This window comes from Ipomoea nil, unplaced genomic scaffold (genome assembly GCF_001879475.1).
Source record: "Ipomoea nil cultivar Tokyo-kokei standard unplaced genomic scaffold, Asagao_1.1 scaffold1971, whole genome shotgun sequence".
Taxonomy (NCBI): Eukaryota; Viridiplantae; Streptophyta; class Magnoliopsida; order Solanales; family Convolvulaceae; genus Ipomoea; species Ipomoea nil.
In genome coordinates this window covers 951522-979502 of record NW_017618399.1, presented here as the reverse complement: position 1 = coordinate 979502, position 27981 = coordinate 951522, and the positions used below count along the sequence as shown (strand labels likewise).

The window sequence follows — 27981 nt, the reverse complement described above, 5'->3', positions numbered from 1 at the left end:
GGTGTGGAGGTGATACGGATGGTTTCTGATTGTCTTAATTTAGTTCGTGCTAGCTTTAAAAGGGGATCGTATTGATAGAACTTATGTTCGCTCTGTTATTCATTCTTGTCTTTCTTTGCGTAGTTCTTTTGTTTCTTTAGAGTTTTATCATATTAGTCGTTTTGTGAATCGGTTGCCCATGCTTTGGCAAAGGCAGTTAGTGATCAGTCTGAGTCTATGTACTGGGAGGGTTCTCCCCCATCTTTTATTTCAGCGTTGCTTTAATATGAAGTTTGGATTTTTGGGTTTTCAAAAAAAATTGAAAATAATAAAATTTGAACTAATTGCCTATTGGCTATGGATTGTTGAAATTATGCTTAGCTAATTGAATATGAATTGAAGGATTGGAGCAATTGATGAATTGAAGAAGACGAAGTGTTTGATAATGAAGAAAAAGAAGAAAAAGATTTCATTGAAAGTCAAGAAGAAGTGTCTTGAACTCATTAGGTTGTGATCATGCAAGGTTATGTTAGAAGATTTGCTTCATATTGTATATGATTAATGCTTTGATTATATGGCATATTCTTTGAAAATGTGTTGTTGCTAAAAGAGTAGAGCACATATGAGCCACACTACACATTCTTGTTCCTACTATACGTAAGTAGGATAGGGAGATGTTTACATGTTATGGTTTTGATTGTTTCTAATTTTATTTGAATTACCATGAGGGTCGAAATGGAGTCAAATGATTGACTAGATGATTACACCAGTAGCTACCGTTGGGCACGTGCAATGCACATGCCCGCTAAGTGCATTAATACAATTAATAAAATTTTAATTTATTTTGACTGTGATATTTTTCATTTTCTTTTTTTCCCACTTCTCTCTCCTTGTTGGACACAAACCTAATCAGAACAATATAATGTAACTATTGTAGTTGCTTATTGTAGTTGCTTTAAGGAAGCTACTCTATAATCCACTCGTATGGTTTCTGTCAGCTAGGAATAGTAATACATTCTAGTAGCTTCCATAATTGTCTGTGATTTTTCTGTAATTGAAACAAAAATGTACAAATGAAGAACATATGAAGACAAATGTTTTCTCAAAAGTTGTATCTTAATACAACAAAGGTGTAAAGCTAATCAAGAAAATGTTATTTAAAACAAATTTTTTACACGTAAGTAATTAGGTTTTCTTTTTTTTTTTTTGAATACAAGTAATTAGGTTTAATATTTAGTTAATCCAATTATATTTATGGGTATGAAAAGTAATCCTATTTTTTTTCCTCCTAAATTTGCCACGCAAAGTTAGAGTAAAAATTAATTTTTTGATTAATTTAGAGTAAAAATTAATTATTATATATACTATTGAAAATTATTTAATATATTAATTACTATAAAATATCAAGTAATATAATGAATAATTACCATATAATTAATTGTAATAGCAATCCATCACAGCAAATTGCTGTAGAAATTTTGTTTTTTTGGACTCCGTAAAAATTTATAATTAATTAAAAAAATTAAAAAAAATAAAAATAATAAAAAATAATAAAAAAATAAAAAAATAAAAAAGAAGAAGAAGAAGATAGAGGTGCTAGTGCTTGTGGCATGCACCCAACGTTCAGTAGGCGTGTGCACTACACATGCCCATTGAGTGCGTTAATACAATTAAAAGATTTTATTTTTTCTCATTTTTTCTTTCTTTCCTCCCCTTTTTTTCTCTCCTTAGCTTATTAAGTATATAATGTTGTTTAAATTTATAGTAGGATCCATGACAAAAGGATTTATGAAATGCCTTTCATTGCTGCCAATTTTACTCATAGACATAAAGAGATGTGCAGAAAATTTATGATTGCTATTGAATATGTAAGTTAATTTCTTTTTAAAATTATATTTTTATAAGTAATTTACTTTTAATTTCCTTTCCCGCTTAAAGTAATTCGTCATACACGCATATTGCACGTGCTTCCGTATGACCAAGCTAACACCTTTATTTTTCTATATGAATCTTTTCTTCTTTTTTTTTTTAAATAATAAAATTATTTTGATTTCTCAACATATATAACATGCATAGCGGTGATATATATATTATGCAGGAACTTTGCTACCTCAATATCGAAAAACTAATCATCCTATCTACACCAGAAAAGAAAGAAAGTTGGAAGAAAAAGTATGGATTTGGTGTATTGGATGATGAAACAAAGAAACAGCTAATAAACTACAACACATTGATGTTCCGTGACGCTTTTAGACTGCAAAAGATCCTCCTTCGTTGCAACAAATGGACCAAACATTAACAAGAGGTATTTCGATTATTTAGGCTTCCATTAAATGAAAATAATAAAATTTAAACTAATTAATTGCCTATTGGGTATGGATTCTTTCACCACATTTTAGTTGAAATTATGCCTAGCTAATTAATTGAATATGAATTGAAGGAGCAATTGATGAAGAAGAAGTGTCTGATAATGAAGAAGAAGAAGCAGATTTCATTGAAAGTCAAGAAGTGTCTTGAACTCATTAGGTTGTGATAGTTATGTTAGAAGATTTGCTTTATATTGTGTATGATTAATGCTTGATTATATAGCAGATTCTTTGAAAATGTGTTGTTGCTAAAAGATTAATAGGTACGTAGGATAGGGAAATGTTTACATGTTATGGTCTTGATTGTATTCAATTTTATTTGAATTATGATTGTATTCAATTAGATTTGAATTACCATGAGGGTGGAATTATTAGAGTCAATTGGTTGACCAGATGAATACATTAATAGCTACAGCCCGCTAAGTACGTTAATATGATTTTAAAAATGGAGCGTTATGCCTGGGACCCGTGTCCACCATGTGCATGGTGGACACGCTGTACATTCATAATTTTTAAATCTACATTAAAGAAATTATGAATTTACAGTACAGAAATTATGAATGTGCAGTATAGAAATTATGAATCTACATTATAAATTTTGAATCTACAGTTTAGAAATTATGAATCTACAGTATAAAAATTATGAATCTACAGTATAAAAATTATGATTGTTTATCATTATAATGCTCATCTTCTTTCTAGTATATATGTTCATTACCTTACGTATCACACATGTGAATAATGTTTGTTTGCAGAGCTATCTGAGCCGATTGTCACGCACTGTTTGTGTGACCGTGTTAGACCCAATGAATGAACAGGCCAATTGGCTAGCTTGCCATAAAATGGGTAGGGGGCGACAATAGCGTCAAGGGTTGTTCTGCCTTAAATGCTAAGGTTTTGCTGAGTTAGGCATGCCGATACGGTTAAGTTCGGGGAGCTTGTGCTAGTCTTAGACTTGACTATGAAGGGGACCGAGGTGATTTGAAGGGCACAACTGGCCGGGAGCTATTGTCGTTCCCTTGATAAGCCCATGGCAGGGCAAAACCACTTTGGCATGTATGAGGGGTAAGGCTGGTCCGCAGGGTGAGAGGGGCCCTGAGATGCCACACGAACGTTGGGCGCCGGGCCGGACTTTAGGCCCGTTACACAAGGCTCATATTTTTAAAGTACAAAAAAAGATAAAAAATTTTTACCACACTATCAAAATTCAGATTTTAATGTGTCCTGCAAGATCACATCCAAACACCACAAAGCTTAATGAAGTATTTCACCTCAGTAAGAGTAATTTAAAATAATCTAAAGAATAATAAATATGGGTAGGCATAGAACAAAAGCTAAATCAGAACTCTGGAAATTGTTGATACCATATATATAGTCCTACCACAACAGTAAAAAAAATAACATACAACTAAGTAGTTTAAGAAATAGTTAATTAATAAGTAGCGCACCATAAAATGCATATCTAAACAGGTATGAGAACTCAAACACAACAAAGGCAATGAAGAGACATACCAGGCTAGCCAATGAATCCAAGCCACCATCATTAGATTGCAAACGATAGCCTGTTTTCCACCCATTACGAGTTGCAGGACCACTTTGAACCGCAACCCACCAAGCCTAATGAAATCCAGTCTTCAGTTCAAACACCATTTGAGATGTGTAAGTGATTTTTTAATGAGTCTACGGATGAATCTAGTGGCTTAGTTGGCAGAATTAGCTGAAGAACGGAATCATTACCACCGCTACCAGAGGATTATCAACAAAATCATCAGTTATCTGTTATACATCAATATATGTTATATCTTACTCACAATTTCTCAACTGTGTCATAAAGTATTTCAACCCAGTGGCGTTCCTGCTAAAGAAAACTAACAGTCACTTTGGGTACAATACCTATAACAATTTTCCACGCCCACGCTTGTCTTGGGAATTGGGATAATTGTCTTCAAGTTCATATGAAAGCTTTTTATAAGATCCTTGTCATGCAACTCCTTCAAAAAACTCATAGCATTATGTACACTCTGTTGCCGGCATATTTCATCAGCCACTGTCTTGTACGTAATGAAGTCAACTGATCGTTGATTGTCATTCATCTCCCGCAATAATTTTACTGCATTTTCTACCTCTCCACCCAAAGCTAAAGCGTTCACCAGTGAGTTGTAAGATTTGCTACTGGGAATAAATCCTTTCCTTTTCATTTCATCACAGAGTTCTGTGGCATTCTTTGTTCTACCTTGTGCACACAATCCATGGATCAGATAATCATAGGAAAAAGAGTTTGGATGGCACTTATAGACAACACCCATCTGGTGAAATATCCTCAGAGCATCATTCACGTGAAGTGAAAGAACATATCCTTTTATCATAGAATTCAAGGAAAAGATATCTGGTTCAACCCCATCATTAATCATCTGTTTAAATAGGCTACGAGTGGTCTCCATATACAGGTGACTTATATAAGAATTCTTTCCGTTACTCAAAAGTGCAGCAAAAAGAATATTGTAAGTTCTTATTGACGGCCTGCAATCCAATTTCTTACTGTTCTGCATATGCTTAAATATATTTACAGCTCTAGTCAACTTCCTAGCTTCTGTGAAGTAGTATATCATAGTATTGTAAAGTGCCTCAGAACCAATAGAGGGAACAGCAAGCACTTGATTGACAACATCATCCATCTCCTGATACATTTTCACTGCACCAAGCCTCTGTATGGTTATGTGGAACGTTGAGGCATCATGCCTGAACCTATGTTGAGTTGATGCCCAGTTGAACAATTCTAAACACACCAAAGGATCTTTTTCTACATTCATGACATTGAACAGCTCCTCAGGGGTAAATCTAGGTGGAAGTTGAGATATTGCCCTGACGGAAAGCGTGATTGAGGATGGTGGGAAATCAGTTTGAACAGAATGTGAAAGGGAAAAACTGTTTATTCATCTTACAAGAAAGCGAAACAGAGAGTATATATACATGTAAGGTGGCGGCAAAAACGGTTACAACCGATTCAAGAAGAAGATGGTGACGATGGAGTCCCTGCTTGTATTTGGCTTTGCCCATTATAACCTTGTAGCTTTGATACCCCCCGTAAGCTGGGGCATATTGATTCCTTGTTCCCAGCTTTGATGTGAAGTGATGGAAGGACGAAGCAGGAAGTGGCTTTGTAAAGCCCTCGGCAAGCTGATTTTCTGAGGATACTGACATGAGCTTGATCAGGCCTTGGGTGAATTTTTCTCTTACAATATGACAATCGATGTCAATATGTTTTGTTCGTTCGTGGAAGACGTGATTCTCCGCTATTGCCACTGCGGATTTGTTGTCACAGAACATGGTTGCCGGTTTCATGGATGTTACTCTCAAATCATGAAGCAAGTATGTGAGCCACTGGATTTCACATACGGTTGCGGCCATAGCATGATACTCCGCTTCAGAACTCGACCTGGAGACCGTTGCTTGCTTCTTGGAGCGCCATGACACTAATGAGGAACCAAGGAAGATGCAGTATCCTGTCACTGACTTGCGCGTCTCAATGCATAAGGCCCAATCGGAGTCTGAGAAAGCTTTGAGATGCAGCTCCGAGTCTGTGGGGTAATACAAGCCTTGGCCAGGGGATCCTTTTATATAGCGTAGAACTCTGTGTGCAGCAGATAGGTGTGTCTCTGTAGGCACATCCATGAACTGGCTCAGTTGTTGTATGGCAAAGGCAATGTCAGGCCTGGTGGCGGTGAGATATAGCAATCTGCCTACCAATCTCCTATAGACGCTGGCATCTGGGAGTGGTGCACCTTCACCATGGACCAATTTCAGACCTTGAATCATAGGAGTGTCTGCAGGTTTACTGTTAATAAATCCTGCCTCTTCTAGAATTTCTAGGGCGTATTTGCGTTGGCAAATGCTTAATCCGTGCTTCTCTCTGTGAACTTCAATCCCCAAGAAATAACTCAAAGGTCCTAAATCTTTGATTTTAAAAGCTGAGTGCAGAAACCCCTTGAGACCTTGGATAAGATCCATATTTGCACTGGCCACAATTATGTCATCAACGTAAACAAGCAACGCTATGAAATCGCTACTGCTACCTTTAGTGAAGAGGGATGGATCGGCAGTAGATTGTTTGTAACCTTCTTGGAGCAAAGCTGCACTGAGCTTGGCGTTCCATTGCCGGCTCGCTTGTTTGAGGCCATATAGAGACCTCAATAGCTTGCAAACTTGGTTCGGCATATGACTTTCAAAACCGGGTGGTAACACCATGTATACTTCCTCGTTAAGATCCCCGTGCAAGAAGGCGTTATTGATGTCCATTTGGTGGATGTGCCAGGACTTGGAAACTGTCACACTAATGAACATACGAATAGTAGTTAGCCTAGCAACCGGGGAAAAAGTTTCAAGATAGTCGATGCCGAGTTGTTGCGTGTAGCCTTTTGCAACAAGCCTCGCTTTGTGTCTCTCCACCGTACCATCCGCTTTAAGCTTCACTTTATAAACCCATTTGCAACCAATGGGCACTTTTCCTGGTGGTAGATCAACTAATTCCCAGGTGTTGTTTTCTTGTAGAGCCAGAATTTCTGTATTCATAGCCTGTTTCCAACTGTTGTGTTTAATCGCTTGGCTGTATGTTCTTGGCTCAGTGGATGTGGCAATGGCAATGGAGAGCCTTTTGTGTTGACCTTCAAGATTGTCATAGGTCATGACATTTGATAATAGATGGGGGGAGGTTCTGTTTTGGAAAATACTGTCACAGTAGTAGCCTTCTAATCTCTTGGATGGTTGATGTTGCCTGCTGGAATGGCGAAGCTGAATAGCGGGTTGTTGTTCATGGGGTCCAGAGTTCTGTATGGTACCAGAAGTGTTGGAGGGGTTAGAGTTATTTCTTGTGATGCTTCTAGGGGAGTCCGGACTAGTATTATTGCTGTCGGTAGCTACAGGACTTAATTCTTCATTCAACCCTTCATTTTGATCAGCAATTCTGATTTCAAAATTCGATGACTCTTCACTCTGATCTGTGTGTTCATCACAAGTGACCTGTGGCCTCAACTCTTCATTCAACATTGTAGGAAGGTTGGGCAGGCAAGGAGTTATCTCATGGGGACTAGACTCTACAGCATCAGCTAGTGGGAAACTGTCTTCATAAAAAATCACATCGCGGGATATGAACACTGCATGATCTGAGAGGTCATATAGCAAGTAGCCTTTTACACCAGCCAGGATCCCAATGAAAACGCATCTTCTGCTTCGAGGTGCCATTTTATGGCGTGAGGAGGATAGTTTGGCAGCATAGCATAGGCATCCAAAAGTTCTTAAGCCCTTAAGATCTGGACTTTTTCCATGGAGTTTGTGATGAGGACTTTTCCATTCCAGAATTACAGACGGCAGTCTATTTATGAGATACACAGCGTGGATCACGCAATGACCCCAGAAGTGCAAGGGGAGTCCAGCTTGGAATCGAAGAGCTCGTGCAACTGCCAGAACGTGTTGATGTTTTCGTTCTACAATCGCATTTTGCTGTGGAGTTGATACGCATGATCATTGGTGGACCATCCCATTCTGATTAAAAAAATTCTTCCATATTAAACTCTGAGCCGTTGTCGCTTCGCAGAGTTTTGATAGCTATTCCGAATTGAGTGAGAATCATTTTATGAAAGTTTCGGATTAGCTCTCGAGTTTCTGCTTTGGATTTCATCAGCCGCAACCATGTGTATCTTGAATGGTCATCAACGATCGTTAGGAAATATCTTTCTCCTCCTAGAGATTGAACTTGAAAAGGCCCCCAGATATCCACATGGATCAAATCAAAGCATGAAACTGAGACACTGTTGCTTAGAGGAAATGCGGACCTCTTATGCTTGGCTAAATGGCAAGTATGGCAGATCAGGTTCTTTGTGTTAGGAACAGAAATATCATCAAGAAATTGCATCTTATTAGTGGGAAAATGCCCCAATCGTTGGTGCCACAATTTGGCATTATTACACTGCACATTAAAATGACTACAAACATTAGTATTGAAACTGCTTCTTGGTGGATCATTAAGCAAATAGAGTCCTTTGTCTTCCTTAGCAAAGCCAATCGTCCTCCCATGGTCCTCCCGAAGAAGACACTGACCATAGGTAAATATCAAAGAGTAAGTGGGGTTCTGCAACAATTTATGGACAGAAATAATGTTGAATTGAAAGGATGGTATGTGTAATGCATCTTTCAACCAAATGTCATTGTTCAGCCTTATGTTTCCAGTGTGTTCAACAGTAGCATAATCTCCATTAGGCAGGTTGACAGTAGCATCTTTCACAACTTGATACTTGTCAAAAAACTCTAGGGAACATACTATATGATCGGTCGCACCCGAGTCAATTATCCATGTGGAAGCAGTTAAGGAAACAGAATTAACATTCATAAGGCAAGTGTACTTGCCTTCATTAGACGAATTCTCTTGGTTAAAGTTGGGAACAAGAGACACAGCTGCCGTGGTGGAAGATCTATTCTGCCCCATTTGACTTTGGATCATGGACATAATGCTTTGAAGTTGCTCAGGAGAAAACTGATTCTCAGAACTTGCACTGGCTGCTGTGATCTGCTGCTTATTTTTGGACTTGAAACCTGGCACCCAACCGGGTGGGTAGCCATGTTTCTTGTAGCACTTCTCAATGGTGTGGCCTGTCATTCCGCAAAAAATGCATTTGGCTGAGCTCTTGTTATTCCCTCCAAAATGTGTCGTTCTCTTCCCATTCGGAAAGTTAATTGCAGCAACTATCTCTTCCCCATTGGCTTGTTCTGAGTGAACTGCATTAGCATGAGTGAGACTCAGGTTTCCAGTGCTCAGATTAGTTATTGTCAACTGCCTTTCATGCTTCTCAGCCATCACTAGCACCTTGTGCATCTCAGGAAGGGGGTCGAGAACAAGGATTCCAGATTTCAGAGGATTGTAGTCCTCATTTAACCCTTGAAGGAATCGGATCACCAGATCGATTTCTAGATCCATTCTGATCTGGTTTAGGAGACCACATGAACAACGTGGTTGACATTTGCAAACAGGTAGGGGTCTGAGAGAGTTCATCTCTTCCCAGAGAGTTCGAGATCTTGTGTAGTAGTCATTGATACTCATGTCTCCCTGTCTCAGATTGTTGATGTCGTTCTGCAAAAAGGAAATTCTATGAGCATCACGCTGTGAGAAGCGTCTCTTCAAATCATTCCAGACGTCCACAGCCTTGTCCATGTGCATTACGCTTTGTGCAATTGATGGCAAAATGGATCTAAGAATCCATGAACAAACCATCAGATTACACCTTCTCCAAGCTGGGAACTGTGCGTGAGTCCTTTCTGGTGGCAGCAAGCTTCCATCAATTACACACCATTTGTTCTTAACTTCCAGAGCAACCTGCATCGAGATACTCCACGATGCGTAGTTTGCACTACCTGATAGCGGCGGACTGACCAGGACCGCATTTGGATTCTCGTTCACGTTGATGTGTAGGGGATTCTCAATGTCATCAATGCCACTGCTTCTCTGCGAAGCCTGGACTCTTCGTTGATCGACGGGAGATGACGCCTGAATCGGAGGTTGCTGCGCCGGATGAACTCCCTGATTTGATTCATCGGAGCCGATGACTGCGGCGAGGTAGCTAAACCGCGTCGGCTCTGATACCATGACGGAAAGCGTGATTGAGGATGGTGGGAAATCAGTTTGAACAGAATGTGAAAAGGAAAAACTGTTTATTCATCTTACAAGAAAGCGAAACAGAGAGTATATATACATGTAAGGTGGCGACAAAAACGGTTACAACCGATTCAAGAAGAAGAGGGTGACGATGGAGTCCCTACTTGTATTTGGCTTTGCCCATTATAACCTTGTAGCTTTGATATGCCCTTTGAACACGGGATTCATCAAGAACAGGTTTGGCAGCATCCAAAGCTCTTTTGCGCATTCTCCTTCTCAGAGACCTTGTTGGGGGGCCCCTCAGGCGTCGGATTGCATCAGAAGAATAGAAAGAAACTGGGATAAAGTTTATCATAGATGCACTAAAACATTCTTTTGCCAAAAGCGTTACAGATTTTGACAAATTGTGTAATTGCCGCTGAAAATGGCATGTACTTGAGTAATGGGAATGGGCATTTATAAATAAATTCTCACATTTGGAGATCAAGGAAACACATACATTTGGATTATTTGCTAGAAACGAGATCAGAAAGGCTTGATTCAAGCCTGAGCTCGTGTGCGCCGGGGATGTACTCTCGTGAGCAGCAGCGCGAGGCCGAAACTTGATGAGGCTGAAGTTAACTCCAGTTTTGAATTTTGAATTTAATTCTGTTAATGGGGTTGTTGTTTTAGATGTTACAAAACGTGTAATTAATGCCTACTAAATGCTATTTAGTACTCCAATTCCTATATAAGAAGGGGTAGTAGGAGCAAGTGATTTGCAACAAGAGAGGGAAGAACACGAGAGTACACAACACAAAGATAAGAACTTTTTCTTCTCAAAAACTGTGCTCCTACTCCTTTCTTGCTACTGTGTTTTGCTCGTGCTCTAGTTCGCCGGGTTCGCTGGTTTGGGTGCTCAAACATCGAACCGTTGTACGTTTTATCCTGGGAAACCTAGGCCACAACGCTCCTAGCACTTTTCGGAGGTGGCAAATAAGGTTTTAAGGAAAGACAGACACTTTGCCTAACTCGTACTATTCTTTCTTCCTTCTCCTTCTTTCTTGTTTTGGATTATGCTCTAAGCAAAAATCCGTTCTTTCTTGTTAAACTGGAATTATAATCTAAGGATTATATGTTCCATTTTTGGTTGATATATAATCTAAGCAAAAATCCGTTCTGCCTCTTTTGATATATTCGTTGGATTGGACTTGTAATCTGAGGATTATTAGCTCCAATTCTGGTTGATATATATTGGTATATCTTTTTCATAGATATACATGTATATATAACCTTTGGGTCCGTTTTATATATATTTGTGTGTATATATATAGATATATATATATATCTCGGATAAATATCCAATAATATTTTATATACTTGTGTGTGTATATATAAATATTATTTTTGGGATATTAAATCGATTTTGGTTCATTATCACCAACAATCTTAAAACCTTATAATTTTGATAATGAACAAGTCAATGGACTCCAAGAGTATTGGATCCGTGAATGTTGCCGGAGGTGCACATTCAAATGGTCGGAACGGCAACGATGTTGCACAGTCCGTGATGCCGGTTGACGGCGGCAACGTTGGAAATAAGATTTCCATGGGAGTTGCAAAAACACACGATGGTGCTCCGGAGAACGTTGGTTCACAAACCGGTAGACCTATGGCTAATGCACACAATTGGTACCTATTGTGTTGTCTAGTGGATCGGCTAAAAGCCAAGAAGGATCCTATGATGGTGTAATGACTACATGGTCGGAGGACTATTGTAGTGTGACCAATGTCTTCAACGATAATCAAAGGAAAGGCAAGCGGAAGCTTAGCTTTCAAGAAGATTACGAGAAGAAGGAGAAACGCCACTATGAAGCGAACCGTCATCCTGGTGAAAAGGTTGAGGACAACTTCGCTACGTTTAAAACATGTGGATGGTTGGATGAGTGAGGTCACAACCGAGGTACCCCGATGTGCGCTATGGACCACCCTTTGTGGAGTGGACGGTTGAGAATGGAACAAGGCACACGGATTCAAAGGACTACTACATAGGAATAATGGAAATTGGTTTCCAATGTACTTTTTCATATTTATTTATTTGTTAAATAAATGTTGTAGTATCCTTGTGATACATTTTTTTATTTTTGAATAAAAAAATGAATTGTTTCATTGAGCTATTGAATCATAGTACATACGAATTATTTGATGAAATAATGTTAAATGTATGAAATGGTTCAATATGGATGCCTAGTGCGTGAAGTAACATTATTTGGAAAATGCTAAAATGGCTTAACGGCCGGAACGAAATGTAACAAGCATGTTACATGTTGAAATCCCGTAGAGAACTTCGGTTCTGGTCATGTAGAACCATAAGGATTTCAAGGATCAATTTGTCAAAAATTGGGATAGCTATATAATCGTGAGCGTCACAGCTCAAGTGTTGAATATTTTAATTAATATTATGAGAACGATTATATAAGCTTGATTCAACTAGTCGGAAAATTTGGTTGATTTGTTCTCGTTAATTGTGTTATAATTAACTTGATCAAAAATCCAAATTTTACTAGTACGAAAAGTAATTTTGAGACAAATTGTTAAAATGCTAATTGTGGTGCTCAATAGCACTGGACGTCCAAAATGTTGAATTAGCATTATGCAAGAGGCTAATTAAATTTAGCATTGCAAAAGTGTTATGTGATTAGCACGAAAGGAGGTTTGGTTAATTGTGTAATTAACTAATAATCCTAGTGTTAAGTAGCACTGGAATTATAAATTAAGCAACCGAATGTTGCTATGAGTTTATAATTTAACGCAATAGAGATTGCTTTAGAATCGGTGCGTTAGTTTGGCAGCAATGATTCGTGCTTTGTATAGCATGTTTCGCGCTTCATTACTAAGCACTGTTTCGTGCTTCAGTTTTTGGAAGCACTGATTCGGGTTTGTGGCCTTTCGGTCAAAAACCGAATGGATTTGTAAAGGCTAATCTGTTAGCTTATACGAGTTGTGTTAACGTGTAACACATGATTATTCTTTATGAGAATAAAAGGGATAACCAAATTAATTGTGAATTAACGCGGTTACGAACGATCGATGTGGTGAACATGAAACACCGATTGGTGATTTCGGCGCAAGCGTTAGTGTCGTACTCGAGCGTACGGTACGGTATTCACCTCAACCGAACGTTGTTGCTGAACACAATATGTGGGGTGAGATAATACTTTGGACAAGTAAGTACCTTTTAAATAAGGTCACCCGCATGAAATTCTTACGAATTATGGGTACGTAGGATGCTTTCCTACGAATGCCTGAAATGTGGGGGTGTCTTGCCAAATGTGTGTATTGGTTCTTAGTACACGAATCCTATGGTTTGGATGTACATAAGAACACAATAAATTGAATCAAGAAATTCATCGTTCTTTAGAAGATGCATTTCTGAGAAGGTTCAACAAAAGGACCTAGCACGTTGAAATGAACTTTCGACGTAGCTATGGTTGAAGGGTACGAAAGAGAACCCGAGCTCAATGCTTGACGTAGCAAGAGAGCTAGGATTGAATAATCCTTTGGTCCAGATTTTCTGACGTACATGCTAGAATGTGACGTGCATATTCTAACTTGTTTACTAGAAAATAAATTGGATTTTCTGACATAGTTGTTAGAAAACGAGCCTCCAACATATGTAGAAGTTGTGACTTTTACAAATGGACCAACCCGAGAGAGGCTACCGAGAGTAAAGTAGATTCTATCTTAGAGAATCATACTTGGAACTGGTTGTTCTTCCTCCAGGTTGTAAAACCTCGAGATCCTAATTGGATCACTAGTCGGAAGATAAAACGATTTGGTTATATTGAAGCAAAATGGCTGGGCTTGTAATTGTAGATTACATGCAACGCGAGTGCCACGATTACTTCAATATAAATATTCTCTGGTGATGAGAATGAAATCCATTAGTATGACACTTGCCATAGACGTCTAACGAGACTTGGAAGTTCATCGAAATGGATGTATCGTTTTCTTAGTAGACATGGAACGACCTGTGGGTTTGTGGTTCCACGCTGAGAAAAGAAAGAGAGTAAGTGGTGAGATCATTGTCTAGTTCAAACAATTGCCTTAGTATTTGGCATGTGAGGTTTTGATCATGCAGTGATGACCAACGAGTTTGGTAGAAACGAAAGTGAAAGTGTGTCTACGTATTGCGTACGATAGACAGTGATATCACTATTTGTTTATACACGATAAACTCAACGTGGGTAGTAACGATCAAATGATTAATTCTACCATGATCATGTTAAATTTGAGATTTGACATGAGAGGTGTGAGTATTGGCAAGTTTAATCTTCGAGATTAAAATCGATGAGAAGACCATATGGTCTCATGGTTAGCCAATCTCACCGAGTTGATTGAATCCTTGCAAGGATGATAATCAAGTGGCTTGGACACCGTTAGATACTAACGTACAACTAGCCGATAATCACGGAGATGGTATTTCTCACGGAGAATACGTTCATATTATTGGTAGTTTAATTGTATCAAATGGGTTGTACTAGGCCGGATATTGCCTTTGCAGTTAACGAACTCGGTAGACATACCAGTAGCCTTAGTGTTGCGCACTAGAAGGCAATAGAAGTTATGAGATACTTAAGGTATGCTCGTGACTTTGGACTGCACAACGTGGGATATCTAGCCATACTTGGAAAGTATAGCACGGATATCATAGGCTACGTGTTTACGTAGGCCAGTGCAGTTGGTTGGATGTATATTCTCGAAATGATTTGTGATAGCTAAGATCCGACGGGATCTAAGCTGAGAGCCTTACACTCGTGTCGCGAGCGAGTAGGCCGAATGGATACGCCATTTTCCGGGAATGTTCCTAGAGGTAAACTCGTACCTCCAATTTGTGTGTGTTGCGATAGTCAAGCCAAAATTGGTTAAGTACAGAGTTAGATGTGGAATGGTAAGTCTAGACTTATAAGTCGTAGACATAATACTATTAAACAATTTCTCACAACGGGGGTTATCTCTATTGACTACGTGATGTCAAAAGATAACGTAGCAGCCGCTAACTCGCTAACCCGAGGGTAAGCAAATGGTTGTGGAGAAGTTGGAACGAGGAATGGTCTAAAGCCCTTGGACTAAAAGTTCTATAGTGGATACCCAACCTAGCTGGCACCTAGGTTCAATGGGACAACTAAATTATGGAACGGAGCGTGTCACTGTGAGGGTCTCGGACTCCCTACCACTCCTCGTTAGAAACAGTGACTCCCGCACGAGGCTAGCACGTTGATGCTTTAATGATTCGAACACTACAAGAAAAATTGCGATTCGCGACGGAAAATTTCCGTCACGAAAGCCCAAAATTCCGTCGCAAATCATGTTTTGCGACGGAATTTTTCATTTTTGCGAAGGAATTCATTCCGTAGCCTACAGGCTTGTCGTATTTCATTTCGCGACGAAAATAGTCCGTTGCAAGCGGTGGCGACGGAAAATGACAACGGAATTTTTCGTCGCAAAGTTGGCGACGAAAATCTTTCCGTCGTGAGTTCGTCGCTATTTTGACAACGGAAATGTTTCCTTCCGTCGCCACCACGTGTAAAAATATTCCGTCACGAAACTCATATTCAGTTGCCTATTGCCGTCTTGAAATATAACGACGGAAATAATTGTCATCGCGATTCCGTCGCTAACCTTTCTGTTGCAAATTTAGTATTCCGTCACAAAATTTCGTTGTTAGAAAACGACAAAACAAATTATCGTTGCGATTCTGTTGCTAACCTTTTCATTACAAATTTCATCTTCGATCACAAAATTCCATCATAAGAACACGACAAAACAAATTTCCATCACGATTATGCTAAATAATTATTTTTTATTATTTTAGTAATTATTATTATTATTTTGTTAAAATTCTAATGTTAATATGCAATTATATTTATAAGCAAAAATACTATTAAAACTAAAATACAATATAATTTGTATTATAAAAGTAATATTACTTTATAGTTCAAAAAACTTAAGGTTGTACTTAATACAAAATTCATGTCTAAACAACAATATAATAATCCATAAAAAAAATAATCAATATCAAGTTCAATCCGATTGCGACGAGGGTGATCATGAAGTACTAGCTCTCACGAGCATCTAATCTTTGCTGCATAAGAAGCAATGAAGTACCAGGCTTGTTATGTGGTGGCATGACGGCAAAAGAGGAGAGCAAAAGGTATAAACCTTTGGCATATAAAGATGTGTTATATCACCATATTTCTCAAGAAAGAGCTCCTTAGATAATGGATTCTGCAATACAAAGAAAAAATAAAAATAAATGACAATTCACCAATAATATGTTAGTCAAAGTTCTTAGCAATCTAGTTAGCAATCTGACCATTATTACAAGCATATATTATCTACTACCATATGACCAAAAGTGCTGTATAGGCAACACTTCAAAAACGATTTCATTATCGTAAGACATTTCATTCTTCTCATTAGGAAGAGAAGAATCTCATATTCTCTGTGATTTTGGCATTAATAAACTGCATTTATATATCTCAGCGAACAGATGATGCGTCAAATATATAGAACTAAAAGTGCTTGAGAAACCACAGTAGCAATGAAACATAAATGTTCAAGCAATAATTTGAATACCAAAAAACAAGAGTTTGAAGTATCCATATGTAACCACAATGCAAGAAAAGTGGCGCACTTACTCTCAACAAAAGCAAATCTAATGCAAAACGTCTCCTCCTTTTGCTACCCATTAGCAAAATCAGCAGTATGCCAAACCCAAGAATTTTCATTCCCCGCATGTTCTTGCATTGATAATGTAGAAAGAACTACAACAAAGTTAAATTAAATCAAATCAAAGACATCAGTATATTAGCTAACAGAGAAATATAATGAAAGACACTTAAAAGGTGATAGAAGTAGGGGAAGAGAGAAACTCACCTAAGTGATTGGCACATATTTTGAGTGTCTTTGAGTGCCTCATCACAAGCCTAAATTTTCTAGTTTCTTTAGTCCCAACTCCTCACTTTTTCTACTTATTTCCTTCTTTATCAAATCTATATATACAGCTTTGACTATATATCAAGAACTGCCTGGCCTGAAATAGAAACAAAATTGAGTTACTTAAAAGACACTATATATGTTGGGGACCATAAGAAACACTAAGTGTTGGTCTTTTTGCCATTTATTGTCAAATGTCATCATACCTACGCCATACACATGCAATCAAGAACATGGTAAAATGCATGAACAAGCTAGCTAATGCAGACCACCACCCAATTGCAGTACACTAACTTATGATATTTTACGCATATATATTTCTTTTGTCCTTTGTTTCACCATGAGCTAATGATGGCCATGTTCATGATAAACATTAAATTCTTCAAAGTGATCAAAACCAAAAGCAACTCAACCTGCTATTTGCCACTATAGTAGGCAGTAGGCTTAAAACCATCATCATGATCCTCAGTTGTTACACAGACAACCACATAATGACATTTTGGCCTTGTAGTCTATGCTAGCCCAAAAAAAAAAATATAATATAAATTAACATTTTTCAATTCCTTACTAATATTTCATCAACTGTCTGCACACATAAAAGGAATGATTGAAACACATAGCTAGACATACATGAATGCCACTACTTAGTACATATATATGCTACAATGAAAGTTGAGTAGTTACTACTTAGAAGCTACTGGAAAGGTAAGCAATATAATAGATATTCTTGTAGGCTCTTCAATGCCTATAAATAAAGCCATTAACTCCAATTCATTCCTCACCACTATCATAAGCAAGCAAGTTTCCTAGCTAACTATCTATCTTCTTTCTGCCTATGCCTACTTTAAAATAACCACTATAGCAATTACATAGATGATTTTACTAAAATAATCGAAATGACAAAAATGCTCTCAATATTCGAAATATACATCACAGCACTAAAGTAATCAAATTGAAATTTCTAGATATTCGTGACAAGAATTTATAAGTAACTTTGACAATAATTTTTCATCGAACTAATAGAATTAGGAATATAGGCATTAGGGTTTAAGATTTTGATTAACAGAAGAATGAACCTATACATCCGTGATGGAGTGAGTCGTTGACGGTGACAAAGTTGAGCAATGGCGATGCGAGGCAACAAGTGATAACCGGACATGAAGCTGTTTTGGCGTTGACAAAGCTTACTACAGTGGCTGTGCCTGGCCAAGTGTGGTGGAGACGAAGCTTCTGTGGTGAGGAATGGGCGAATGGCGAAGGGTTAGGCAACGAAGACGGAGGCCACGACGCTGAAGATGTACGCAACTAATAACTTTTTAGCCTAATCAAATTTTACTAATTGAAATTCAATTTTAACCTACAATATTTTGTTTTATTGTTAAAAAGTTTTAATTTAATAAATACCTAAAATCCTACTTTCAAACAAAAAATACCTAAAATCCTAATCACTCATTAACAATAATTTTTTAAAATCGTTGTTGTTAAGTTTAAATTTTAATTTTGATTTTATGAATTAGAGATTTTGGGTTTGAATTTTAATTTTTTTATTGTTAAAATATTAGTTTTTAAAATTACTGTATATATATATATATATATATATATATATATATATATATATATATATATATATATATATAAATTATAAAAACTATGTCGTTTTAGATTAATGATTAAAATAAATATACCTCCCAAATATTTGAGAAAATTAATTATTTAATTATTTTTCACATTTGTGTATGATCAAAATCTTCTTTTATTTAAATACTAGTATTTGTCCCGTGCGATGCACGAAAATAAAAATATACTCTAGATGAGGTTTATTCATATATAAAATTTTTGTTATTTAATAATTATTATGTGTGAATTCCCATGATAAAATTATGAACATAAATATAATTACAATTAAAATAATATTTATGGTGGGTGATTACTACAAATCTTAAACTATATTAAAAATTTCGTACATAATATTTAATAATACAAATTTTTAAGAACTTAATAAACTACAATAGTAATTGAATTACAATTTTAGAGTCACCACTTATCAAAATTTTTAGACCTTTGAGATTTCTAACTCTAGATGTAGCAACATACAATTGACATTTAAAGACCAAAATCACAATCTTAGTTCGAACATTGATTTTTTTCTTCCAAATACTATCGAATTAAGTGTGTAATCAATAAAAGATGAGAACTAATAATTCGAGAATATAATCTTAATGTTACTAAGCCTACTTCACGTCAATTAAGTTGGATAGTGTTGTTGGATAGTATCCGATGAATCCACGAATAACGCATCTTTGTCTTCGTAGTCCTCAATATGCACATCAACAATCTTAAATATTAGGCCGCGCGCCTAGCTATGCCATATATTAAATTTCAAACTTATGAACTTTGGGGTTGCATACAATAAAAAAGTATATTTTAAATATACTAAGGGTACATTATATATGTATGTAAGGTACTTTCAATATAAAAATAATGTATTTTTAATACATTAAAAATGTATTTGATATTCATGATCCATACAATTATGAGGACCATCGTTCACACAATAATTTGTCAGTAGAAATTGAAATATAAATAAATATAATAAATAAATAAATAAATAAGTAAATATATATATATATATATACATATATATATATATATATATATATATATATATATATATATATATATTAGAAACTGTTAGTGGAAATTATTATCATTATTATTATTGCAATTATTATTGTTATTGTTATTATAATTAACAATATTATTATGATATTGTAAAAATTAAATGTTGACTATTACCATTTAATTTTCACAAGACCATATGGCTTTATTATATATAGGATTTACACAAATTTTAATTATTAACTTTAGGAGTGTGTACAATTCAGTGAAAATTGTTAAACGCTCGAATCGAAGAATCCATTTAATAAATTTTTAAACAAAATATTTTAGTTTGATTAATGGTCAAAGATTTTTAAAAAATTTAGTTATCAATGATTTGGTTATAAAGTATTAATTAACATATTTAACAAATCGGTTAAGTGAATTGTTTATATATATATATATTGATGTAAGCTCAAATGCGGTCATGCCCTAACGTGCGGCCACATCATTAGGTATGTAAACACGCACCAATAGTGCTAGAAATCGCACAACAATTAAATGCACCAATACACCACAAAATGCATCAGACACCCAAAAATAGCATCATACCTCCCTACACCTAATTGTGTGTTTCTGAATACTGTGTGGTGCATTTATGCATACGTAATGGTGCGTTTTGTGGTGTTGCGTACCTAATGGTGTATTTTTTTGTTGTGCATTTTTTAACACTATTGGTGCGTGTTTGCATACCTAATGGTGCAGCCGTACCGACGGCATGATAAGGCTTGCCGCATTAAAACTTGGCCCTATATATATATATATATATATATATATATATATATATATATATATATATATATATATATATATATATATATATATATATATATATATATATATATATATATATATATATAGACACACACGCACACACTAGTTAAAATGTGTAAACTGCGATTAAATTAATATCCAACACAAAAGTTAAAATAGGGAAATTTTTAGTACAATTTTAAAATATTAAATAATTAATATAAAATAAAAATGATTATTTTCGATATAATCAAAATGAGTATTTTAAACTTGTCGTAAAAGTAGTAGTAAAGAAATGATGTCCTACAATTTCTTATATATTAAAATAAATTAAATCTTCTTAATGTAAATCAAAGACTTTGTAGTGAAGTGGCATGAAGTGACTTTCTTAAGTGAGAGGTTATGAGTTCGAGCTACATTGGAGGCGATATGGACTTGTCGGGCTTTAGTTCTTAGTAATAGGGACAAAAATCCTAGGGCTAAATATTTATGAGATGGAAAGAATGATCGTCGCAAATTCCATCACCAACTTCCATAATTAATTTTTCGCTGCGAATTTCATCACCATAGCGCGACGGACATGTAAGGCGTCACATTTTTTGTCGCCAATGTGTCCATATTGCGAGGAATTGATTCTGTCGTCCCATTCTGTAGCGAAAATAAACATTTCTTAAAAAAATAAATATTTTCGCGATGGAATGAATGATCTTCGCAAGTCCGTCGCCAATCTCACACGCTAAATCTCTCTTTGGGCCAAACATCACAACAGAATTAATTTTCGTTGCCAATTTCATCGCCATATCGCGATGGACATGTAGGGCGTCGCATTTTCTGTCGCCAATATGTCGATATTTTGCGACGGGATTGAATCCGTTGTCTCATTCTGTAGCGAAAATAAAATTTACTTTAAAAAGTAAATACTTTCATGACGAAAAAAATAAATGTCGCAATTTCCGTCGTCACTCTCCGTCGTGAATTCATTGACAGAAAGATTATGTGGGAGTATTTTCCACATTGCACTAAATATCGCAACGGAATCCATTCTCGTCGCCGATTTTGTCGCAACATCGCGACGGAAATATCGATCGTTATCATTTCTGTCGCCATTGTGGTGACAGAACTTAATTCCATCGCAAAATCCGTCACCACAATATGGGCGCCAAAGTTTCTCACGTTTTTTCTCACTTTGCGCCAAAAATTGCTACGGAATTGAATTTCGTCACCATTTCTGTCGCGAAATTGCGACGGAACACGTTTTGTCACAAAAATCGTTGCAAATCGACAACGGATTACGGTCCGTCGCAATGTTTCCGTCGCGTTATGTGATTTTTCTTGTAGTGGAATGTCGGTTGACATATGTGAGTATGCGGGATACTCGAGAAAGAATCACCTATGTGAGAGAGAAGTGAGGGTCGCTTCAAAGGAGAATTGATGGGCACAATTCTTCACAAATTCTTGCAGAACTAGGAAGGTGACCCACGACCAAAATGGGCACACTCATGAGAACAGAGCATGGTTGGGAGGTTCCTGTGTGAGATATGTCATCGTCTACACAAACGGCAGTCGGTTCAAAGACATCGCGTTCTACCGTACAACCAGTAAAGTAAACATGTCTTCACAAGGGAAGGTTCAAAGGGTATAGTGATCCCTACTATCCTATGCAGGGATCGACCATTGAACACAGTTGTTTCCAACTAGAAACGAGATCAGAAAGGCTTGATTCAAGCCCGAGCTCGTGTGCGCCGGCACCTGCGGGCACGAATGTCGTCCGGAAATCAGAAATTGGCTCCACCTTGTGGGCATAAGTTATGCCAAACTTCGGTATCATTTTCCAACCAATATAGTCACTTGGCCGGCCGAGAGCACCACTTTCGTGCTACAGAGAGCACGAGAAGTTGTGGTGCACTGAGAGCACAACTCTCATGCAACGGTGACCACGAGAGGTGCACTCTCGGGTTGCACACGAGAGATGTACTCTCGTGAGCAGCAGCGCGAGGCCGAAACTTGATGATGCTGAAGGCCAACAGTCCATTAACTCCAGTTTTGAATTTTGAATTTAATTCTGTTAATGGGGTTGCTGTTTCAGATGTTACACAACGTGTAATTAATGCCTACTAAATGCTATTTAGTACTCCAATTCCTATATAAGAAGGGGTAGTAGGAGCAAGTGATTTGCAACAAGAGAGGGAAGAACACGAGAGTACACAACACACAAAGATAAGCACTTTTTCTTCTCAAAAACTCTGCTCCTACTCCTTTCTTGCTACTGTGTTTTGCCTGTGCTCTAGTTCGCCGGGTTCGCTCGTTTGGGTGCTCAAACGTTGAACCGTTGTACGTTTTATCCTGGGAAACCTAGGCCACAACGCTCCTAGCACTTTTTGGAGGTGGCAAATAAGGTTTTAAGGAAAGACAGGCACTTTGCCTAACTCGTACTATTCTTTCTTCCTTCTCCTTCTTTCTTGTTTTGGATTATGCTCTAAGCAAAAATCCGTTCTTTCTTGTTAAACTGGAATTATAATCTAAGGATTATATGTTCCATTTTTGGTTGATATATAATCTAAGCAAATATCTGTTCTGCCTCTTTTGATATATTCGTTGGATTGGACTTGTAATCTGAGGATTATTAGCTCCAATTCTGGTTGATATATATTGGTATATCATTTTCGTAGATATACATATATATATAACCTTTGGGTCCATTTTATATATACTTTTGTGTATATATATATCTCGGATAAATATCCAATAATATTTTATATACTTGTGTGTGTATATATAAATATTATTTTTGGGATATTAAATCGATTTTGGTTCATTATCACCAACATAACTCTCTTTGGCCAATATTATATAGGAGATGTTCATGCATAGGTAAATCAATGTTGAATTTGTTTATTTAAATCAGTAATTTAAAGTGTTGGAAGTGTTGAAACTCTGTAAACTCTAGTCAAAGCTAAGATGGGAAGTAAGAGGATAGCAACTGACATTGATTACCATATTATTCTTACTGCAGAAAAAGGAAAGAGACAAAGCTTATATGCTCAGGACTATTGAAGACCTAGCAGTTATAACATAAGCGGTTATAATAGAAGGAAAATACATGAATGCCCTTGGCATTGGTTCACACTATATCATGCACTTCATCACCCCCCCCCCCCCTTAAGCTGGAGCATGAATATCTTGAACGCCCAGCTTAGAGTGGAAACTGTCAAAAGCTGGCTTTGGCAAAGCTTTTGTGAAGCCATCTGCAATTTGTTATGATGAAGGGATTGGTAGCAGTCTGATCAGCCCTTCCTGCACCTTTTCCTTAACAACGTGACAATCTATCTCAATGTGTTTGGTACGCTCGTGGAAGAAATGGTTCTCTCCAATGGCAATTGCAGATTGATTGTCACAGAATAGACTTGTTGGCCTATCAAAGATCACATTCAGATCTGTTAGTAAGTAGTGCAACCATTGAATTTCGCAAACAGTGGAGGCTAGGGCCCTGTATTCTGCCTCAGAGGAGGACCTTGACACTGTGGGTTGCTTCTTGGTCCTCCATGAGATCAAAGCATCTCCAAAGTAGATGCAGTAACTAGTTACAGATTTCCTTGTTTCTGTGCAATTTGCCCAGTCAAAGTCTGAGAACCCTTGTAATCTGATCTGAGTGTTTGTGGGATAGAATAGACCTTTTCCTGGAGATCCTTTGAGGTACCTAAGGACCCTGTGTGCAGCTGTGAGATGAATGTTTGTAGGCTTGTCAACAAATTGGCTCAATTGTTGAACAGCATGAGAGATCTCTGGCCTTGTGTTTGTTAGGTACAGGAGTTTGCCAATCATCTTCTTATACACTTCAGGATTATCAATGAGGGTACCTTCCAGGCTATTGAGCTTCTGACCTGAAATAGCTGGTGTTTTAGCAGGTTTGGCTTCCAGGAACCCATTCTCCTTCAGTATCTCCATAGTGTACTTTCTTTGACAGATATTAATCCCATCAGCTATTCTGAATGCTTCAATACCTAGGAAATAGTTCAAGTGGCCAAGGTCCTTGATTTTGAATGATTTGTCTAAGAATGACTTGAGTTCACTGATTTGTGCTGAATCTGTTCCAATTACAAGTATATCATCAACATATATGAGCATGGCAGTGAAAGAGTTTTCTGAAGTTTTGGTGAATAATGAGGGATCTGCTGTGGATTGCTGGAAACCAGTGGCTTTAAGGGCTTTTGTGAGCTTGGCATTCCACTGCATGCTGGCTTGTTTTAGACCATATAAGGACCTTAATAACCTGCAAACTTATTTGGGACTGTCACTTTGGAAACCAAGAGGCAAGACCATGTAAACTTCCTCTTCTAAATCTCCATGTAGGAAGGCATTGTTAATGTCTAGCTGCTGAATATCCCATCCCTTTGCAACTGCCACAGCCAAAAAGGTCGTAATTATTGTCATTCTAGCAACTGGTGAGAAGGTTTTAGTATAGTCAACCCCTAGTTGCTGAGTATACCCTTTTGCAACCAGCCTTGCCTTGTATCTTTCTATGGAACCATCTGCTTTGTGTTTGACCTTATATACCCATTTACAGCCAATTGGACATTTTCCTGTAGGTAAATCTATCAATGTCCATGTGTTATTAGCAACTAGAGCTTCTATCTCACTCTGCATTGCCCTTCTCCATGATTCATGTTGAACTGCTTCATGATATGATTGTGGTTCACATGTAGATGAAATGGATGATGCATACATCTTATGGCTGGGACTAAGAGATTCCAAGGAGATGACCTTGTTTAGTGAGTGTGGAGAAATTCTGCCATCTGTACTGTCTCTCATTATCAACTGACAGTAGTAGTCCTGTAACCTGGTGGGAATGTGCCTGGTTCTCTCAGATCTTCTAGGTTGGAAACAACTAGTATCTCCTTCTTGTGGAATTTCTCCCATGTCTGGTTCACCATTATTGCCAGTGATCATATCAGTCTCATTGATAGTTGTTTGATCATTTGATGTATGTGGTGATGTAGCATTAGGAATTGTCTGATCATTCTCATTGGCAGTAGCCCTTTCTGTGACTGTTGGTGGCACAAACTCTTCTTCAATGGAAATAGGAATCAGAGGTAAGGAAGGATTGAATACTTCATTCTGGGGTGGCACAAAATCAGGTCTGATTCCTGCATTAGCTTCATTGAAAGGATAAATCTCTTCATAAAAGTGAACATCCCTTGAAATAAAAGTATGTTTGACAGTGATATCATAAAGTATATATCCTTTTACATTTGCACGGAACCCCAAGAATATACACTTCCTGGCCCTTGGCATCATCTTATTCCTTCCTTGTGAGGCAGTGGCAGCAAAACAAAGACAACCAAAGGTTCTTAACTGATCATAGTTCACCATTTCTCCAAACAGGACCTCATAAGGAGAACTTCCATTATTAGTAGGGGTGGGCAATCTATTGATAAGGTATGATGCATGTAGAACACACTGACCCCAGAACTCTATTGGTAAACCAGCCTGAAATCTTAGTGCCCTAGCCACATTCAATACATGTTGATGTTTTCTCTCTGCAATACCATTCTGTTGAGGGGTATCTACACAAGATTTTTGATGTACAATCCCCTTTTCATTTAAAAAGTTGCTCATGAGGAACTCACTCCCATTGTCTGTTCTTATTACTTTTATTTTTACTGAAAACTGAGCCTCAGTATAGTAATAGAAGTTCTGAAACAGTGTTTTGACTTCAGACTTGTGTTTCATTAGGTGCAACCAAGTGAACCGGCTATGGTCATCAACAATGGTTAAAAAATAGTGTTCCCCTTGTGGGGAGGCAGTAGCAAGTGGTCCCCATACATCCATATGAATTAAATCAAAACAATTCTCAGCTTTAGTCACACTGATAGGAAAGGAAAACCTTTTATGCTTGGCAAAATGACATATATCACAAGCAAAATCATGAGTTCTATTCAACTGAGTAGGCTTAGGCTTAATACCATTCAGACAGTGTATCTTATCTATGGGGTAGTGCCCTAACCTACTGTGCCACAATTGTAAAGAAACACTGTTACATTGGCTACTAGACCTTTCATCAGAGTGAGCTTTCTCATCATAGGGAGCTTTCCTTCTTGTGGGAGGGTCTCTGAGCAGGTACAGCCCCCCTTTTTCTTCAGCAAAACCATCCATTATCCCATAGAGACCCTGAATATTACAGAATTTAGCACTCATAACAATTTTACAGCTGCCTTGCTTTGTTAACTTGCTGGTGGATACAATGTTGGATGTGAATGAGGGAATGTATAACACATTCTCTAACAGTAGATTTGGATGGAGTCTAATTTCTCCTATATGGGTAGCTTTTACTGTTTCCCCATTTGGCAACTTAACAGATATGTTTTAGGCTTTGTAATATTTTTCAAAATACTCTAGGGAGCAAGTGATGTGATCTGTTGCCCCTGAGTCTAAAATCCACATAACAGAACAATTCAAGATGGAATTAATAGAGGGGTTAAGGGTAAACCTGCCTTCTTTGGCTTCTTGTGACACATTCATGAATTCTGGTCTCAAACCATGTCTGTTTACTGTGTCAGCTGCACTGGTAGATGCTTGATTGCCTTGATTCTGATTCTGTAATAGAGATATCAGCCTTTGGAACTGATCATTAGACAACCCTATATCACCAACTTGGTTCACTGACACACTTGTTGCTTGTTGATTGTCTTGACCTTGCTTATTTATGGACTTGTATCCAGCCACCCAACCAGGAGGATATCCATGCTTTTTATAGCATTTCTCTATTGTGTGTCCAAGCATGTTGCAGTATGTGCACTTTGGTACATTCTTTCCTCCATTAGCATTAAACTTCTTGTTGTGTGAGTTTAAAGCTGCCACAAAGTTCTGATCATCTATGTTCTGACTGGAATTATCCTGGATGGCATTGGACTGCAGAATCTCATTCTTGTGACTAACTGAACCATTAAGCTTCCTTTCCAATTTCAAGGCCATATTTAGAACCTTTTCCAGTGTTGGAATAGGATCCATGACTAATACTCCAGACTTTATAGTCTCAAATTCATCATTCAGGCCTTCCAAGAACCTAATGATCTGATCATCATGCCTATCATTTTGTATCGTATTCATCAAATTACAAGAACATCTAGGAGTGCATTCACATATTGGTATTGGCCTCATCGCATTTAACTGTTCCCACAGAGCATTACATTTTGTAAAGTATTCATTGATAGCCAGAGTACCTTGCTTATTCTTGTAGATTTCGTTCTAGACTTCTGCAATCTTATGTGGATCAGCTTGCGAGTATCTTGCTTGGAGAGTCTTCCAGATGTCCTCTGCTATCTCAAAATACAGCACACTCTCTGTTATCGTTGAGTTGAGAGATTCCAAGATCCATGAGCATACTATGTCGTTGCATCTTTTCCAGACAGAGTACTTTGGATCTCTCACACCTGGATTAACAATTGCTCCATTCATAAAACCTAATTTGTTTTTCACTCCTAGGGCGATCTTCATGGATCTACTCCAGGAGGCGTAATTTTTTTCGAAGAGGAGAGGCGAAACAAGCACCAAATTCAGATTCTCCGTAACATGGAGATAGAAAGGATCATCAAAATCGTTAGCTGG

At 37.4% G+C, this 27981-nt stretch overlaps 1 protein-coding gene and 1 pseudogene across 1 annotated transcript; both read right to left on the bottom strand.

The window, feature by feature from the left end:
- Positions 1-3743: 3743 nt before the first annotated feature.
- Positions 3744-10488, bottom strand: LOC109147012 (annotated as a pseudogene).
- A 13143-nt stretch (positions 10489-23631) lies between these two features.
- LOC109147044 (uncharacterized mitochondrial protein AtMg00810-like) lies at positions 23632-24609 on the bottom strand. The gene has a single exon (XM_019294681.1). The coding sequence runs from the start codon at positions 24607-24609 to the stop codon at positions 23632-23634; it is 978 nt and encodes a 325-aa protein (XP_019150226.1).
- Positions 24610-27981: the final 3372 nt, after the last annotated feature.